Source organism: Lissotriton helveticus, chromosome 4_1, assembly GCF_964261635.1.
Source record: "Lissotriton helveticus chromosome 4_1, aLisHel1.1, whole genome shotgun sequence".
Classification (NCBI taxonomy): Eukaryota; Metazoa; Chordata; class Amphibia; order Caudata; family Salamandridae; genus Lissotriton; species Lissotriton helveticus.
Genome location: NC_136063.1, coordinates 19,801,746 through 19,822,221, shown reverse-complemented (window position 1 = coordinate 19,822,221; position 20,476 = coordinate 19,801,746). Strand labels below are relative to the sequence as shown.

The window sequence follows — 20,476 nt, the reverse complement described above, 5'->3', positions numbered from 1 at the left end:
GGTAGTATTCTTACATGCCTAAATCAGACATAAAAACGTTAATGTACTTCAGCCACCTGATCTCTAATGCGTGTTCTAGTTTCAGACTGTCAATTAACATTGCGGTTAAACGTTGTTTTAGTCGAGGTCCAGATCAGGTGTCATAGCAATGATGGAGGTATTTTTATTATTTCCATAATGTATGGAAGCCCCAGCTCGGTGTGACAGATGTAGATTGATATGCCTCGTGGAACCATCCACATGTACCTCAAGAAAGCATTCTCCACCCTCTGAATTTCATTTACGTCACATTTCCCCCATAAACCCGCACCATAGGTGGTTGTGCTGATGCATTGAGCTGGATACTTTACTGGGGGTCTCTTTCCTAGCCTCTTGGAGAAATTTACTAGGGCTGTTGTTGTTCTCATAAAAATGAGTTTCCTAGCCTTGATAGCCTGACAACATTGGCCCTGATGGTCAATCAAAGTTCCTAAGTAAGGGTATATTATTGTGGATTCTACCTTGTTGTTCTCTATGTAGGTGTCCCTCAGCTTCTTGCCACTTGTCCCACAGCTCATTATAAAAGTTTTAGAAATATTTATTCTCAGGCCTAGGTTTCTCATGAATTCATTATAGCTATCAAGAGCCCGTTGTAGTCCCATTGGTGTATGGGCCATAATTACAGCGTCCTCCACGTAGAGTAGGTCAGGTATTGGACGTTTTGACAGCTGAGGTAGGTCCCCGCATCCTTCCAGCATGAATTTCTCCAGGCTGTTGGTATATAGCATGAATAGGCAAGGTGCCAGTACACATCCCTGCCTGACCCTCCTCACCACGTGGAACAACGCTGTGCACTCTCCGTTAGGCGCAAACCGCTTGTGCGTTTGTGTACTGCTCTCTTAAAGAGTGAATTAGAGGAGTCTCCACCCCCATTGCTGCAAGAACGCTCCATAGTTTTCCATGACCAACGCAATCAAATGTGGCCGTAAAGTCTACAAAGGCCAGATACAATTTTCCTTTGCTTGCCTTCGCATATTTTCCCATGAGGACGGTCAGGTTAAGGCCCTGTTCTATTGTGCCTAACCCCTCCCTACAACCAAATTGAATGTCCGATAGGACTTTATTGTCCTCAGCCCATTGTTGGAGTCAGTTCAGCACTATGCGGCCTGCCACTTTTCCCAAGGAGTCCAGCAATGAGATAGGGCGGTAACATGCCAGATTCTGTTTGTCACCTTTTTTAAAAATGGGTACCATCATGGAATCTGACCAGGAATCAATAAGTCTGATCACAACAGACTGCTAGCACTCGAGTTATTATCGGGCCCCATAATTCAATATTGTGTTTAAAGATATCGACAGGTACACCTTCTGGCCTGGGGTCTTTCCCCCTGCTGGCTTTTAATGCACGTTGTACCTCCTCTAGGGTTAAGGCTAGATCTAATGGGAAGCCTGTTGACTGTATTCTCTGACCTATGTCACTTGTGGGACAGCCGCCTATCGTCCCTCCCAGAAGATTTTGGAAAAGTTTTCTACCCAGTCTCTTTCATCAATGGCGATCTCTATGGTCGGGGTATCTTCTGTTGTTCGGAATGGGGAGTTTACCACCCGTCAAAACTCAGTGCTATCCTTGGTAATGCAAGCCTTATGGAAATCAGCCCAAGTTTTATTTTTTAGATTTCCTTTACGTTTTTTAATGGCCTGATTATAAGCTTTCCTACACTGGCTGATTTCAATCAGGTCTCTTTCTTTCTTGTGTAGTGCATGTTTTAGATCTGTGTATGCTCTAGTGCAATTTCGGTCGAACCACCCCTTATTTTTCCCATTACCCTTTTTTATTTCAACCTTTAAGATACTCCTTATTTTTTCGCTTATTTCCGCATAAGTTTCGAGTATGCCCTCGTGTGGAGTCGAATCCTGCAAGCATTTCATGATTGATTCATAGCTTTTCTCTGCCACACTCTAGGTAATCTTATGCGGGTTTAGTTTATCCCACTTTAGGGAGTAGCCATTTACTTTATCAATTCTCATATGTTGAGCCTCAAGTATCCTCTTACTATGAGGGGTATGGGGTTTTTTTTGGTAGGGAAATGGACACACTCAGAGGAAAATGGTTGTCATTCTTGTGTGTTTTATAGCTCATTAGGCGGGGAGCAAATCTATTTGGTATAATTATAAAATCAATAATTGAGCTCAGTCCTCTCCCGTCAAAGGTTTGGGTGAATGGTATTTGTGGGGTGCACTACACATTTTCAAAGCCTAGTTCCAAAAGATATAGGATCTCATTCAAAGAATCCCTGTATATTGAGTGAGAAAAATGGGCTGAATTGCAATTATCTTCGTCTGAGATTCCACAAGTTACATCATGTGTAGACGAGCATAAAGCCATGTTCAAATCACCATCCACACAAATGTAATTAATGTAATTTAAATGATTTGAATTAGTGAAAAATATAAATAAATATCAATGTATTGTGTTACATTATTTTTTTAACTCAATTTAATAATAATAATAATAATAATACTCTTTATTCTGCAGTAGTCACAGCCATAAAAGATAAAATATAAGATCTAAAATACAATTCATTTATGATTCATTTAAAAAGTGTGCAAATCACAAAATCCTAGCAGCCAACAATCACATCTTGAATTTCTGAATGTGATTGCAGCTTTCAAGAAATTCATTACTACAAAATGCATTTGATCATCAGGCAAGGGCTGTAGACACAAAAAAGCAATGCAGGCATGTCTAAATCTTTTAAAAGGAGTTTAAGAAACAATCTCATGGGACGGATGAAATATTTACACAAAAGAACAAAATGTAGGGTATCCTATGGGCCCCTATTGTTGCAGCCACAGGCACCTCTATCCTCTGCATGTAAAACAATGTCAGGCAGTGATTCCAACAGATGATGAAACTGATTAAGTCTAAATCCAGTTATAAAAAATCTGTCAGAGACACTTGTTAAAATAGAGAGAGATTTCTCTATACCCTGGACTGATTTTACTAAAACTTACCCTCTCAACACAGTTTTACTAAACTCATTCTTCTGGCGGATTTCACTGGCGTATTTAGAAAATGAGTCTTTTACTAGTATCAGATCCCGGGCATTCACATTATAGTGTTTACAAACATATCCCCTCTTCATCGGGCCATAATGGAATCTTTAACATAACCAGGGGATTTTATGTGCATGGTCTGGTGGTAGGCTGATTTAGATGACTGATTGATGAAAAGCTCCCTCATCACTTGACCTGATCTTTACCCAACACAACAAAGGCTTTTATGCCACCAGATCAGTTATATACTTAACTCCTATTTCTTCTTCTATGGAAAACGAGGGGGTGCCTATTGGCACTTTATTGAATGGTATTTATAATTAATTTATTTTAAAATAATTATTAATTAGTCATTAATTTGTATTAATTGATTAATTGATAATTATATTAATTGTGTAAATATTTTTATGGAGCAGGCTGTGTGGGATGGGTTGATGGACTGCCTATTGCCCCCCTGCTGCTTCTTGTGTTATACTCTGAGTGTCTTTGCATCTACTGCCTGGCTGGGGCCAGCAGTAATACCCAACTGTTGTGGAGGAGGCTGGTGAGAGCACACTGCAAACCCCATCTGAGTGGTATCAAACACTGACATGGCCTACCCTCGGTAGGTGTGGTGATGGAGAACACTTGGGGGTCCCTGGGGTCCCTGGTGATCAGCAACAATGTTATGTTACAGGCCCTGTGGTGTACGGTGTACCGAGGATGAGTGTACTGACATCTTGGCCGAAGTATGGCCACCTAATATTGGACATGCATGAGGGCGACCTGGACCATGAGACAGGAAACCACTATTATGTGTCTCCAGGCCTGGCGTCATTGGGTGAATTCATCCCAGGGTCGCTCTCTGCAACAAATCAATCAATCAATCAGACATTTATAAAGAGCACAGCTCACCCGTGAGGGTCTCAAGGTCCTGGGGGAAGCAGCTACTGATCAAACAGCCAGGTCTTGAGGAGTTTCATGTCTTGGCAGCAAGATGGGAGAAGGATCTGCCGCTGGTGGTTCTTCGGTGGATGCATGGAACAGTGGTGAGGGCAAGGTCAGCAGAGCAGAGCTGGCAGTTGGGGGTGTAGAAGGTGCATCGCTTGCTGAGGTATGCTGGTCCTGCGTTGTGGAGTGCTTTGTGAGCGTGGGTGAGGAGCTTCAAGGTCATTCTCTTGTTGACGGGAAACCAGTGCAGGTCCTTCAGGTGGGAGGTGATGTGGCTGTTGCGGGGGATGTCGAGAATGAGGCGTGCATAGGTGTTTTGTTTGTGTTGGACTCTCTTCTGGAGTTTGCCTGTGGTTCCCGCGTAGAGGGCGTTGCAGTAGTCCAGCCTGCTGGTGAGGAGGGCTTCAGTGACCTTCCTTCTGGTTTCGTTGGGGATCCATCTGTAGATCATGTGAAGCATACAGAGGTTTTTGAGCAGGAGGAGGAGACGGTGTTGACTTGTTGGGTTATTGAAAGCGTTGAGTCCAGGATGAATCCCAGGTTGCATGCGTGGTTTGTGGGTGTTGGTGCAGTTCCCAGAGAGGCTGGCCACCAGGAGTCATCTCAGGTGGAAGGGGTGTAGCCGAGGAAGAGGACCTCCGTCTTGTCTAGGTTCATTTTCAGGTGACTGTTGTTCATCCATTCGACGACGGCCTTCATCCCTGTGTGGAAAGTTGTTTTGGCGATGGTGGGGTCTTTGGCAAGGGAGAGGATCAGCTAGGTGTCGTCAGCATATGAGACTATGTTGAGGTGGTGTGATCGGACGATGTTGGCTAGCGGTGTCATGTAGATGTTGAAGAGGGTCGGGCTGAGGGATGATCCTTGGGGTACGTTGCAGGTGATCTTGGTGGCTTCAGATCGGAATGGAGGGAGGCAGACTCTCTGGGTTCTATTGGTGAGAAAGGAGGTGATCCTGTCCAGGGCTTTGCCATGGATCCCCATGTTGTAGAGTCTTGTGTGCAGGGTTTGGTGGCAGACGGTGTCGAAGGCGGCCGAGAGGTCCAGAGTGATGAGGGCAGCAGTTACGCCATTGTCCAGCAGGGCCCTGATGTCATCTCTGGTGGCGATGAGGGCAGTTTCGGTGCTGTGTTTGCTGCGGAATCCGGATTGGGACGAGTTCAGGGTGTTTTCTCTTCGAGGAATTGGGTCAATTGCCTGTTGACGATCTTGTCAATGACTTTCACTGGGAACGGGAGCAGGGAGATGGGCAGGAAGTCCTGAGGTCTTTTGGATCTGCCTTGGGTTTCTTGAGTAGGGCGTTAATCTCAACATGTTTCCAGCTTTCCGGGAAGGTGGTGGTCTCAAATGAGCTGTTGAGAATGTTACAGAGTTGGGCTGCGATGATGGAGCCTGTTTTGTTGAAGATGTGGAGGGGGCATGGGTCTGACGATGAGCCAGAGTGGATGGTGTTCATGGTCTTGATGGTGTCTTTGACTCTGACATGGTTCCAAGAGGTCAGGCTACCGGTGTGACTGGGGGGGCGGTGAGTCCGGGGTGTTGGTGGCTGTGGCTGGGTCTGGGTGTTGAAGCTGTCATGGATGTCTGCGATCTTGCGGTGAAAGAAGGTAGCTAGAGAGTCACACAGGTCTTGTTACGGCAGAATGTCGTTGGAGCTGGGGCTGGGGTTGGCGAGTTCCGTCACAATGTTGAAGAGCTCTTTGCTAGCATGTGCGCTGTTGTTGATGTGTTCCTTGAAGGAGGTCTGAACATTGATAAGTTTACCAAGCTGACTACATCACCAGACGAGACCAGCACCACTGGGAGAGGCGAACCCTGCCCAGAGGGCCTTCATATGGCCTCTATCCCTCAGGCCATCCAAAAACTTAAGGTGACAATGGGCCAGCTGAAGGTAAACTTATCTGTGATTTGACAGAACTTTTTAAACAGAGCTGACAGGGTAACAGAAGTGGAGGGCAGGGTTTCGTATAATGAGAATACCATCCAGTCCCATGAGTCTAGATTAGTCATGCTGCAGAGACTGGTTGCTCAATTGGAGGTCCGAGCGGAGAAATGCGAGGGAAGGTTTCAGTGAAATAACTTGCGTAGTGTGGGTATTCTGGAGGGGGCAGAGTGACCGCCTCAACCACATTAACCTTGGAGTGTCTGGAAAACTAGGTTCCTACTGCCAAGGTCTCTCCATGCTTCATAGTGGAAAGGGCGTATAGGGCACTTCTCGCTAAACCTCCTGTAAGTTCAACAACTTGTCCATTCATTGATTGCATCCTAAATTATGCAGATCGAGATGCCATCCTCCAGGTGGCTCGTTCCTGGGGATATCTGAAATTTCTGTGGTGATGATCTTCCTGAACTATATCCTTCAGCTCCACAAACAGCTGCAATCTTTTCTGGAGCTGAAGCAGAAGCTACGAGCTCTGAATGTTCATTTTATGCTACTCTTCCCGGACCGACTGAAGGTCATTATGAGGACAAATCCCTCTTCTTTGACACGCCTGAAGCAGTGGGACTGGGCCAGGGTGTGGGGTGAGGTTGAGGGTGGTAGGGGCAGAAGACCCCAGGAGACTGGTATTCCGCTCCCAGACATAGGAACCGATGATGAGAGCACAGTGCACACTCCCCTGAACCGGACAGTACCCCATTGGACAATTGCCTTCACAGCCTGTGGTGCAGATTATTCATGATGCGGCAGCTCTCGAAACAATGAGGACTTCCTAAGACCTTCCACCTAGACCCATCTTAATTAGCATTCAGAGGCATGGCCACATTGACATTGAGACTAAGTGGCAGATAGGGGCGGATTGGTATCCATGCGCTGATTTGTTTCCGGTTTTGTTTTTGTTCACGTGTGTTTTGAATGGGGTTTTGGGGAAATAGGGATTGGCTGGGTGGGGGTGATCGAACAGTGGTGGAGCACACACCTCAGGTTAGTAAACTTGGCTTTGTTCCCTAGATGAATCACAACTAGGGATCACCGCTAAAATCCATTCCATTCGCGAATTTGTGGATTTTTGGCAATTTCGCGGTCCGCTAATCTCGCAAACTTGTCCAAAAATCAGTAAATTTGCAAGCTGGCGGATTTTTTTGCTTGGTCGCACTTGAAAAATACAGTATCGCATGTGCGGCGTTGACTTACAGTGATTCTGTCTTCGCCGAGTTGTTTTTCTCCCGGTTTGCGTGTGCTGCGCCATTTTGGATCTTGCTGCGTGATCACGTGAGAGTTTTTCGACAGCGATTACGTCATCGCTGCCCTCCATCTTGCACAGCGAGAGTTTGACAACGCGAGTACGTCATAAGGGCCTGCGATCACGCATCGCGGGAATAAACAATTGCAAACACGTAGATGCGGCGTGCAGCTGACTTCCGCCGGGAGATTTAAACAGCTCACTTTCCCGAACTTGAAAAAATTGCAATTCTGCACAAGAAATCCACCGCAGGCAGCATAAACCTTCTGAAAATGTTAATTCTGATCAGAATAACCCCTCAGATTGACATTTGGCTGCACTTTTTGGGGCAAGGAGTCCATTTTTGTGGGGGGTGGGAGGAAGGAAGTGCCCCAGAGTCTCCAACTTCCTGTTCCTGTCCAGCAGGCTCCTCCCAGTGCTTTGTCCATGTCCTGGTCACTTTTGATTTGGATCTGGAGCTGGAAGGATTACTTTTTGTGGCTGCTGCTGGATATTTGTATTTGAGGACTTTTTGGACTTTGGAGTTTGGATCCCTTTTGGAATTGAGATTTTACAAGTAAGTTGGTGTTATTTGTTTTCGGCATTGCAGTTGAGGCAACTACAATTTTAAAATATAATATGGGTAGCCACAGAATCCAGTAGGCCCAGGGTTAGTCAGGGTGCATGATACAACTGTTTCTGTGATTTTTTTTAACTTAAATCTTATTTATGTCATGGAATTTTATCTAACTGTTATATGTGGATTTTTTTATTTTATTTTGGGGTGCCTGTAAAGCCTGTAGGTCCAGGGGTAGTGAGTGGTGCATGTACCAAGTATTTCTGTGGGGTGTCTTGAATTTAAACATCATTGAGGGCATGGATGGCATTGGATTGTCGTGATTATTTTGTGTTTTCTGACTTTTTGGGTGCTGTTGGGGCCTGACCATGTTGGTGGAGGCCATTTTTAGGCCTGGCCATGTGGTGGGGGTCAAGGGGCCATTTTGAAGCCAGGCAGTGTGCTCAGGCCTGCACCCAGTTTGCCTTGCTTTCAACCATTATGCCCAGGGGTACTCAGTGGTCCATGGACCTAGTCTTTCTGTGGGGTGTCTTGAATTTAAACATCATTGAGGGCATGGATGGCATTGGATTTTGGTGATTTTTGTGTGTTTTCCGACATTTTGGGTGCTGTTGGGGCCTGACCATGTGGGTGGGGGCCATTTTGAGGCCTAATCCAGGCAGGGCCTGGCCATGTGATGGGGTCAAGAGGCCATTTTGAAGCCAGGGGGTAAAGGGACTCAAACAGAAATCCAAATTTCAAGGAGTTTGGTTAGCGGAGCAAAAATACATTGATAGGCGTATCAGTACTGCCTCTAGGTATCCTCAAAGCGATGGAATCAGCAGGTGGCATGTTACATTGTGCTCACCAACGTGTCCAATTAAATTGGCCAAACTCGGAATTCCGCAATTACTCCAAACAACGTTAGTACCGGCACGGCACGAACGTTGTTTCGAGTAATTGCGCCTATCAATTTATTTTTGCTCCGCTAACCAAACTCCTTCAAATTTGGATTTCTGTTTGAGTCCCATTTCATTAATGATTGGATGACTGTTTATCAAGCTACTTTACGCTCAAGTTATTTTCTGTCCTGATGAAGACCGCATAGTAACCCAGCGGTCGAAACGCCGTCGACGCCTTCTGTGGCCATAATTTGAGAAGGACACATTATTTTCTTTCTGCTGTTCCTTTGTATACACAATGTCTGTTTGTTAGCCACTTGTTTGGCATGTGAATTGTGTGTTTTTTGTTCTGTCAACATTTTTCTTGAGCGTTTTTGTTTCTTGGAACATGTTTTAAAAAAAATGAAATTACATTTATAAAAAATACATGCATAATACATTTTTACTGCTTGTGTAAATTCATTCATTTGTTAGTTTTGAGACCCATCTTTGTTCTTTTTCAAATAAAATGCGTTCAGCATTCTGGTTTTTGTACTGCAGAGTTTCTTGGATTACCCATACTGAGTCTAGCCACGGTTTTCTGGATGGTCTGGAGTCTGTGCAGAAGAGTTCTGTTGATTCCGGCATAAAGGCTGTTTCCGTAGTCCAGTATGCTGGTTATTAGTGCGTAATCTTTCTGCAATCGGGGGATCTATTTACAGGTCTTGCGAAGGATGCATAGGCAGTTGAAACTGGTGGAAGCGACAGCGGTGATCTGTTGGGTCATCGAGAGGGAGGAGTCGAGGATGATGCAGAGGTTGTGTGTATGGACTGAAGGGGTGGGTGGATTTCCTAGGGTGGAGGGCCTCCAGGTAATGTCCCAGGCAGAGGTGCAGGGTCCGAGGATGAGGACCTCGGTCTTCTCTGAGTTGAGCTTCAAACAGCTGTCTTTTATCCAGGCTGCCATGTTCTTCAAACCTTCCTAGAAACAGTATGGTGTCTTTGTGATTCTTCGTTAGTGCAATGCGGAGCCCATGCTGTTTGACAATGGCAGTGAGTGGGGCCATGTAGAGATATTGAAGAGCGTGAGGCTGAGTGATGATCTCCTGCTTTGCAGACAAATTTGCACCCCTCTGTCCCCACCAAACAACGCCAGCTGGAAGCCGCCTGAAATACTACCAACTCATTGATCTTGAGATGGAAGTAGGAGCTGACCTTGTCGCAGGGATCCTGGGAAGGCGTGACGTCCATGGCTTTGCTGGAGGGTTTTACGAACTGCTGCTTTATGACGTTGAACAGTTCCTTGGCGTTGGTCGCGTTGGTCTGTCTCTTATGCAGGTCCATTTAATTTTACGCTGGTGGTATTCCTTCAGGGCGTTCCAGTGGTTGCTCTGTGCTTCTGTTTTTTTCCCGTTTCACCAGGTTTTCTTTAGACGTCTGGCTTCTTATAGTTCTGTAGTGAACCAGGTGGCCTTCGGAGGGTATTGTTTGGCGGGATGGCGGAGGGGTGAGAGCTTGTCAGTGCAGCTGGAGGTCCAGCGGTGAAATTCTGTGGCTACGGAGTTGGTGTCGGTCATAGTGCTGGTGGGGTTTGGAGGAGGGTGTTGTTGAGGTGTTCCTCTGTGACCTTGCTCCAGTTCCATTGTGGAGGGCGCGGGGTGGGCTTGGGTACAGAGGTGGTGTTGAAGGTGAAATGGACGCAGTGGTGATCCGTTCAGAGAGAGTGGGTGGTGTGGCTGAAGCGGATGTGTGTCCTTCCCACAAAGATGGGTCGAGGGTGTGTCCAGCTCTGTGGGTTGGCGTGTTAACCAGCTGCTTTAGTTTGAGGTTGGCAAGGTTGTTGAGGAGAGTGGTGGTGTCAGGGTCATTGCCGTTGTCCAGTTCGAAGTTCAGGTCCCTGAGTAGAATGTAGTCCATGGAGATGATGGCGTGGCGACCTCTGTGATGGTAGTAGCGGGCAGGGTGTGAGGTCCTAGTGGTCTGTAGATGAGGGTGCCACACATCGTGGTCTTGGGGTTGGTCAGGATCGGGAAGTGGAGGCGCTCAGTGTTGGAGTGAGGGTCACTCATGCTGGATGTGGAGACCTGGAGGGGGTCTTGGGTGCGATGGCGAGTCCTCCTCCAGTGTGGAGGTGGCCGTCCTTTCTCTGGATCTTGTAGCCGTCTGGGATGTACGTGGCGATGTCGGGCCGGAGGATTAGTTGGTCAAGGTTTCTGTGAAAAAGGTGAAAATCGGGTGAGAGGATATCGATCAGGTCTCAGATTTTTACGGCATGTCGGTGCATGGAGCGCACGTTGAGGAGAATGCATGTCAGGGTTTCGGTGGTGTGTGCATCAGGCGGGCCTTCGACAGTAGTGGGAGCTATATCGATGGTGAAGGATCTGCTGCAGTGTCTGCAGAGAACTGTCCATGGGTTGTGTTGGGTGAGGGTCTTGAGCAGTTGGCATGTCTTCCGGGATTGAGTGCGTGGAGGGTGGTTGAGCTGTACTAATGTGGCCTAGGACTAGGAGAACCACGGTTTCTGCGCTGTCTGCAGTCGAGTCACGTACGGGCGCATACAGGTTGACTTAGGCTCGCCCGCTGAGCGCGTCCACTGTGCAAATGCAGCCGCAGGGGCAGCAGTGGTGGGAAAACGGCAGAACCTGTGACGAAGGAAAAAAATACGACAGACCAAATAATACACACTAATGCCTGAATACAATGAAATTATACATCAATGAGGCCACATGGGCACTCACTGAGATACCGAGCAAAAGCTAAGAGGAGGGCTGCCGGCGCGAGCACTGGAGACAGAAGGAGGGCTCTAGAAGAGGTGCTGCACATGGAGCTTCTGGGGTGAGTTCTGACCTGGACAGGAGGTCTAGGTGTCATACGCACTCCCCTGCAACGGCCGCCATAAGTAGAGGAGGAGGGCAGTACTAGAGGAGGGAGGCGGGATTAGGGGTTGAGTTAGGGGGATGGGCCACAGGGGAGCACCGGCGGTAAAAATGGCAGAACCTGTGACAAAGGGAAAAAAGACAACAACAGAGCAACTAATACACACTAATGCCTGAATACAATGAAATTATACGTCAATGAGGCCACGTGGGCACTCGCTGAGATCCAAAAATGGCAGAACCTGTGGCAACTGAGCAAATCATACCTCAATCTGTCACTTCAGCAATTCTGAAAAGATCTCAAGACCAGCATGTTCAAATGAGCAAATTACCACGCAGCAGTCAATCTCTCCGATGCGTCAAGACCCTTACAGGTGATTTGATGTGCTTTATAAATGACTGATTGAGGCAGACAATACTCCACCCTGTGGTAAATACCCCTAAGTTGATTATTTATAACTATGACTCCTAGTTATATTTTGTATATGTTTGTTTGGCTGGAATTGAGAGCAGCAATAATAATCATTGCCTCAGCACAATTTGTTATTTACTCAATAAATGTGCAGTACATCATTTCATACAGTTAATTTAAATATATTTCTAAGGGATGATGCCAGAAACCAGAGACGTGCTCCCAGTCACAGACAAAGGTTCAGCCACATCCTGTGAACATAATTTAAGTATCCTGTGTCCCACCCCTTCTGTGAGAGTATAAAAGGCACGTCCTGAGCTTGAGCTGTGCAGAAGACCCAGGCAGTGATCCAGGTCAGAGACTCCATCACCCTACACCTTACACTTCTAGCAACATGAGGGCCTTCCTTGCAGCTGTGACCATGCTCCAGGCACTGATAACCGGAGGTAAGATGGTCATGCCCTTGTACAGTCTTGATTGTTTTGAGCATACACAAAGGCGCACACAGATATTAAGAGAGTAACGATCAGGACCGAGCTTAATTCGCTCTAAAACTTTACTGTAAGTTTAAATGTCCCCAGCTGTCTTCATATACTGTCACATTATTGCCCTTTTTTCCTTGTTCCTGCCTTTCCCTCTTTATTTCATTTTTTAATTCAATTTAGACAACCTGTAAATGCCAGGGAACACTATAGCCACAAACTAGGAGGGGCTATAGAAAAAAATATTTTGAATGACGTATATTCTTTAGGGGGTATTGAACTGTACTTTAGGTTATGCTTGGAATTTGGCCAGGCTGAACCTTGCTAAGGTTTTGAGTTCTGTACCTTGGGGCTTGTCCTGCTAGCCTTCCAATGAAATTGAGAAACAAATAGAAGCCAGAGGGAAAGAGGTTCAGGTCATAAACCTTTCTTTGTAAACCACTCCCTTCAGACATGATCTCTCTCCCGAGTAAGGGATTTAGCTTCAATCCCTATGCCTCAGGTGACATTTTCAAACTCAAAATTGATTTGTTTAAATTTATCAGGGGTCTCAAAATTAAAAAACACTTTTCATGCAACCAATCCGTGAATAAAACAGTTAAAAACATCTCTATTGAGTGTGGGTCTGATGTTTTGACCATTAATGTTATTCCAGCGACACTGCTTTTGTCACTAACAGACCTTGAACAGTCACCCTATGATATGGAATTACTAATTGAATAACTTAACATTGAATCTGATTACAGCATAGCTAGTGGTCTCAAATCTAAATCCAAATGGATACCCACTCTCCCAGGGGGCAATTCTATTGACAATTGTTACAAAGGTACACTGGAAGACATTGATAAACTTGAGAGGAGAAATCCTTGAATATCCTTCAAGTATGAAGACAATCTGCCACAGAGGGAACACCTAGCACTCAAGACACTTAGCAGCGATCCTGAGATCCTCATAAGAGAAGCAGATACGGGTGGTAATGTAGTGGTCATGAATCATAGCAATTACCACAATGAGATTCTGACCCAACTTAATGACACCACCTACTATGAACGTCTCACTCACAATCCATTGGGCCACTCACGTTTCAAATCAACAAGAAACTCACCAGCTGACACACTGCTGGATTGCTAAATGAAGACGAATACCTTTATTTAAAAGTCTTTAGACCCACTTACCCATGGCTCTACACTCTTCCCAAAGTCTACAAATACCTCCCGTTCCCTCCTGGCAGACCCATACCATCAGGGATGGGAGGCCCCACAGTGAGGCTCGCAGAATACATAGATGTCTTCCTTGGACCATTGGTACGTAACCTTCCTTCATATATTCAATACACAAAACATATTCTCAGTCTACTGGCAGATCTACATTGGCAGCCCCGCACCATACTGGGCACATTAGATGTAGTATCTTTCTATACTAGCATAAGACCGGACCTAGGACTACAAGTGGTAACACAACTTTTGCACAACAGACCAGCGACCCTATGGCAACATACAAACATGTTAGTCTCCATGAAGGAACTGATTTTGTACAACAAGGTCTTCATGTTTGACAAACATTGGTACAGACAAACCAGGGGAATGGCCATGGGATCCAAATTTTCGCCATCCTTTGCAATCTGTTTATGGGTACATTGGAAGCTGATTTGATTTGGGGAACCATTATCTTTTGGGGTTGATACATTGATGATTGTCTCTTACTATGGTCAAACACACAGGACCAGTTGGAAGAGTTTTTCACACATCTGAACAGTATCACATGGGGAATGAAATTCACCATTGAATCCAGCACTACGAGAATAGAATTCTTAGATGTTGAACTATACATTAAGAATGACCAATTACACAGCAGGTTTTTCTGCAAGAAAACCGCATGCGATGCAGTTCTGAATGCTGATAATTCCCATCCTCCGCACCAGAGCCAAGCGATACCCTTTGGGGAGTTTTTGAGGGCCAGGAAGAATTGCAGTGAAGACACTGAATTTCAGACATGTTTCATGGATATGAAACAGAGGTTCTCCAAAAGGAGTTCACATGCAAGAAGAATAAGGTGTTCGCTCCAGCTATTTCTGGAGGCTCTCTGGCAGCTTATATTACGCTTCTGGCATTCTGATCACGTGTCCACAACCCAGAACACACTGATTGGCCGGGAGGTGTTCTGGCTTACAAGCCTCAGGTAGGATTTACGATGCCCACGCTCTTATACAATGTTTCTATTCTTGAATCTTGACTTTCCTGATGCACGCGATTAACGTACGAATGATCTGCTTTTCAGATCTACTCACATTACTGGAATTCTCCGTCTTACACAGAGTCTCCCTCACGGCGCCCGCAACAAAATACTACCAATACCCCGGTAACTTTGTTTATTGTTGTGCCGCCTTTCTACACTAGGAATAAGGTATTATTGCAAAGTGCCCTGCCGATAGGTTCATTATTTTTTGCTCCTTTCTTTTATATATTCCCACGACAGGTTACAAACAATTCTTGTCCATTACTCCAGGACTCTATCAAACGTGCCGGATGTTTCTTTTTTATGGCCCATTGGTGAGCGAGTTTTAATATGATCTTAGGTGGTGTTCAGCCACTCACCATCTTGAATATTTCCGTGCTTGTCATACCTGATGGCGCATTGAGATTCTGAATCATTTCACTTTTTAATACCTAGGTACTCCTAGAGTCAGCCAAATTTGCTTGAGTGTTTAGCCCTGCCGGGTTGGAATTATCAGCCGGCTGAGTGGTAAACACTTGCTTTACTTTCTTTCTTCAAATATATATTTTTAGTTTTGTTTACCGCCCTCCTTTTTCTCCCCCCTTTCCTTTCATGGGGGCATATCATCAAGGCCATGTGATAATTATCTCTCACCGCTCTTAGCGAGAGGAAAATGATCGCCAGCCAACTCTGAATTTTATTGCAGAGATAGCGTGCTATCAGCAAAGCGCATCTCCAAAGCGATAAAATTCGGGGCGCGAGCTGCCAATTGTGCGATTATCAAAGGAAATACAGTGATACTCGCACAAGGTTTGGCGAAAGCTTGCTGATAGGGCAAGGCATACTTAGCCATGATATCCACCTTATCTAGGATATAATGACTAAGTCAGTGTTGAAGCAGGCATAAGGAAAGTAGCGATAACAGAGGTTATCTCTACTTTGCATGTTGCTCTGCAGGTTAGCGTGCCTATTGATAATTGGAGAAATGTTGCTTACATTACTCACATCCTACACAGTGTCCAAAAATGAAATTTTGCTAGTCATAGTCTCATTCTTAGGGCACTTGAAATGTCACTTTTGTTTGACTGTATTTTACACCAAGGACATGAGCACTTACTGTACATCTTTAGCTATGCTGATTCACGTATTTTTGACACGGTCTTACTGTGATGTGGGTTCCACTAAAAAGCTATTTATATTTAGTTAACACCATCTCCGTTTCACAATACTCTTTTTGATGTTTTGTCATGACATGTGTATCATCCATACTCCTTGTATCATTCCCAGCCCTGAGGAAGTTGCAGATTTATTTTTCAAATGCGACGAAACACGTGTCGGCTGGTTTTCTTCTGTTCGTTGGCTCTTTGCTAAAGAAAAATAAAAGACTGAAAGTTATTCAACTCATTTGAAGATATTTATTTTGAAATTGTGGCTACTACACTGTAGTCTTTTTTTATTTACCTACATACTGTTTGTTTACTATTATGTTTGCCTAGGTTTTGGCTTTAATTGTTATTGTGAGGGAGTTCCCCACACAAAATTGAGGAGTTACAGAGCTTATCCCCTCACCTGGTTGCACCATGCTGATTTGTTTTTCATCCAAACACTTGTGTTAATTAACAGAGTGCCAATAATTTTCACTGGCCACTAAAAACCCTTCCCCAAAGTGTTCCCCATGGCCTCAGAACAATTTGATATTTACTTAATAAATGTGCAGTACATCATTTCATCCAGTTAATTTAAATATATTTCCAAGGGATGATGCCAGCAACCAGAGACGTGCTCCCAGTCACAGACAAAGGTAAAGCCACATCCTGTGCACATAACTCAGGTATCCTGTGCCCCACCCCCTCTGTGAGAGTATAAAAGGCATGCCCTGAGCATGAGCTGTGCAGAAGACCAAGGCAAGTGATCCAGGTCAGAGACTCCATCACCCTACACGTTACTCTTCTAGCACCATGAGGACCTTCCTTGCAGCTGTGACCATGCTCCAGGCACTGATAACCGGAGGTAAGATGGTCATGCCCTTATACAGTCTTGATTGTTGTGAGTATACACAAAGGCACACGTAGATATTAAGAGAGTAATGATCAGGACAGAGCTTAATTCACTACAGAACTTAGCTGTAAGTTTAAATGTTCACAGTTGTCTTTATCTACTATCATAATATTGCCCTTTTTCCTTGTTCCTGCCTTTCACTCTTTTTTCCTTTTTTTATCAATTTAGACAACTTGTAAATGCCAGGGAACACCCACCCCACAAACTAGGAGGGGCTATAGGTAAAAATATATAGAATGACGTATATTCTTTAGGGGGTTCTGAACTGTACCTTAGGTTCATCTTGTGGCTCGGCCAGGCTGGACCTCGCTCAGGTTTTGAGTTCTGTACCTTGGGGCTTGTCCTGCTAGCCTTCTAATGAAAATGGAATCAAATGATCTCATAGCAACTTAATACTTGTTTAACTGTTTTAATGAATGTTAATTATCATTAACATAATGAGGATTGTGTTTTCAATATTGATCATACACATTGCAACAGGTGCAATGGAAGCTTTGATTACAATATTCTTCAAGGCACCTGTTGACATGGTGACCATTAGATGATTACCATCATATTTTTGCAAGAAAGCTGAATGTAAAATGGAGGTTAGCTGCTGGCGACAGAGAAATAACAGAACCAGCAATGTCACCAGACCCTCGTACTACTGTGCTCTCGTCTCAGAACATTCTTGGAACCATGCATCACCCAGAAGCTTCTCTGTAGAAGAAAACTCTTCTCAATTATTGCATGTCGACACTATTGAAATAGATCAAGTGGTCAGAACAAGAGAGATGCTAACTTTCCACACAGAGTCTTGGAATAATCAGATTTTTTTCTTTATTTATCATTTTCATTTTTACTTCATACCTTTCATTGAGTTTGAGTCTTTAAAAACTCAGAATCTGCCCTGATATGTTTAATAGCTGCATTGGAGCAGATTTCAGATTTCTATGAAGGAAAATAAAATGTCCAAGAATACTGCTTGAATCCTGTGATAGTGATACAATTCCAAGATATCAGGTTGTGAATTGCAGTTTACCACGAGGTGATCTACACTCACACATATGTTCATGAGAAAACACATTTCATGTTTTATTTTTAGTTTCTTCCATGAAGAAAACAACATAATGAGGAGATCCGACTTCTCTCATGCTTCTCTAAAGCAGCAGATGCTACCTTTGTTCAATTGACATAGCAGAGAAGTTTCAAAGGATCAAGCAGGTGTAAGATCTAGTTTCATTTGAGCCACTAGTTCTCATCTGGTAGCCAAAGCCTGAACTTTACCAAGGACCTTTCTTCATCTCCATTTGATGTCACAAGGGTGCAAGCAAGCTTCACCGGCCGGACCTGGACATATGTATGTTTGAGTGGTAGCAAGTGGCTAGTGCAAATAGCCATTGACTAGGTTGCCTGTGCCCGTAGTGTCAATACACAGCTGGAAACTACTGTTTCCGCAGTCATCTATCAGAGGCAATTCTATGCTGGGAGAGGTTCACGTTTTAAGTGTTGTAACTAGTCAGCCATTGCTGATAATCTTAATGCGGAAGAACTATACTGGTTTAGGCATTAAGCAAAGTATTACTGCATGAAGCCCAATTCTGTGGGTTGACAGACAAACCACCAAAGGAACCTGATTAAAATGTGTCCAGTGTGTTTGGAACTGTGTGCATGGCATATGAGAGCTACGCTGGCTATGCCCATATTTAGCATCACAAACAGCCACCAAAACCCAAATGATGTCTCACCTATTTTATTCTATTCAGATAATCACAATACCAGTGATGCATGTAGTAGCTTACATGTGGTCACCAATTATGAATGACACAATACTGAAGGGACATCTTGGTCCTGATGAAAGCCATACTGACCCCGAGGGCGCTTTATTAGATGGCTGAAACATGTAGAATGAGGATGTGGGAGATCATCACCATCTCATATCCTACCCAGCTATGTTTTTACTCTTACCTGAAGTTTCCATTATTAAAATTGTCTTGAGTTGTGGGTAACCTTCAGTTCATTTTAATCCTCTGATTCCTGCAAAATTCAGGTGTCACAGCACACCCAGGAACAGGAACTCTGTGACAAAGCATGCCACTAACTTGCTTTAGTGGATGAGGGTTCTTTTAAACACCTAAAGGGTTTTTCAAGTCTCTTGAGAGAGGGGCATCTAAAGATGTTTTGAACTGGGGTAAAGAGTTCCTTCTCATTAGGGAAGAAAAGTGAGCATAACTCTTCTCCCTTTCTCCTTTTGTTCTTCTCTGCACTCTTAAAATACCCATGCTGGAGTTTAGAAGGTGAATGAGCAATACAGATTTCTTTAAATTTTGTTTTTATCTGGTTATATTTGCTGTGCTTCAAAGCCAGAGGTCCAATCTTAGGCAATACATTCTGAAACATGGGTGTACATTCTATAAACATTGAGATTGTTTTTTGCTTTCTTTAACTGCAAAGCAAGACCAATATTCCTTCAAAACTGGACATCGGAATGAATTGTGCAGTATATCGCAGTCCTCCTGTGGGCAGCTTTAGCAGGTAGATGGGCATAGTAAAGTTGCTGTCTTGAGTTTTTGTGGTGACCAGTGTCAGTTTTGAAGAATTTTGAAGAGAATATCATTCTGGTCTCTTTGATTCCCTTATCCATGTTCAAAATAACATTGGCCCATTCCTCATCAGAATTTGGCTACAGTAATTAACCCTTGCCATTTGACGTGAAGTTTTGCTAGTAATGGGTATGAGTGTAATGTATACACTATGAGATTATAAAATCCAGAGACTGCACCTTTGAATCCCCCCCCCCAATTTTTAAGTATTGTAGCAAATGGTCTTAGTCTACAAAATAAGTTTTGTTTTACTTGTATTTCCCCGTTTGGAAGAAAGGGAGTTGAAATTATACCCGAAGCATTTCAAAAGTTTTAAGTTCACCTTCTAAAGTAAGTAAGTGATCCAATATTAGAATACCTGCAATCTCCCATATATCCGAGGACATAGTCTGGTTACCTATTCTTATATCGGTTTATGCCACTTGGGGGCCTTTCCATGTAGTCTTTGGTTACTCTTTAGGAGTTTCGGGCATGCATTCAAATCTTAAGCATAGATTGAATAATTGGGTTGGAAGTTTGTAACGTAGGTGTTTTATGGGTGTAAAACATTTTAAAATCTGAAGTGGCTTGTAAACTTTGTCTTTCAGTGTGAACCCATAGTGGGGCATCATCATCTTATTGCCGCAGCCAGCAGTTCAAGTGCAAAAGGAATAAAATTGGCGTTAAAGAGCCACCCTTGTGGCTTCATCTTTGTACTAAACTTTTTTTTTAAATGAAACTCCCACAATTCACTGGTCGGAGGCTGTCTCATATAATCATTTGACCGTAGAGATATTTGCATTGCCTAATCCAAACCCATGTAGTGTACAGAACCTATATCTGCATTCGATACGGTCAAAGGTCTTCTCTGCATCTAAGGATAAGGCTAATCCGTCTCCTCCAACATCCTTGGAAAGTCAGAGTTTGTGAGCCAAAGTACGTAGATGGGTATGAGAGTTTCTGCCTTGCATGAATCCCAGTTGAGAACTATGTATGAGTTTAGCGATAACTTGTTTGAGTACGACAAACACTATATGACCTTGCAAGACCGGATTATTGCCACGCCACTGTAGAGAACCGGTGGCGGCTATGTCAACTGATTGCTCCATTTCAACTGAAGGGGGCACAAGCTTCGCTTCTCCAGCCGTCCACTTTAAAAATTGTGTATAAGGGGCAGAACCGATTCTTTACATCTGGGGCCCTAGCTAAGTAATATCTGGATTCTTTAGTGTGAGGTGTTGTTATAAGTATGCTATGTTTGACTTACTAGATTGGTTTATACCCTCATGCTTTTTCTCTCTCTATTCAACGG

The 20,476-nt window shown here is 44.2% G+C and overlaps 1 protein-coding gene across 1 annotated transcript in view; it reads left to right on the top strand.

The window, feature by feature from the left end:
• The first annotated feature begins 5,671 nt into the window (after positions 1-5,671).
• The window catches only part of LOC144827825 (phospholipase A2 inhibitor and Ly6/PLAUR domain-containing protein-like), a 76,097-nt gene continuing 61,292 nt past the window's right edge, over positions 5,672-20,476 (top strand). The window contains exon 1 of the mRNA XM_078685990.1: positions 5,672-5,854. Within this exon, the coding sequence (XP_078542116.1) occupies positions 5,672-5,854 (183 nt within the window). The remainder of the gene's footprint in view (positions 5,855-20,476) is intronic.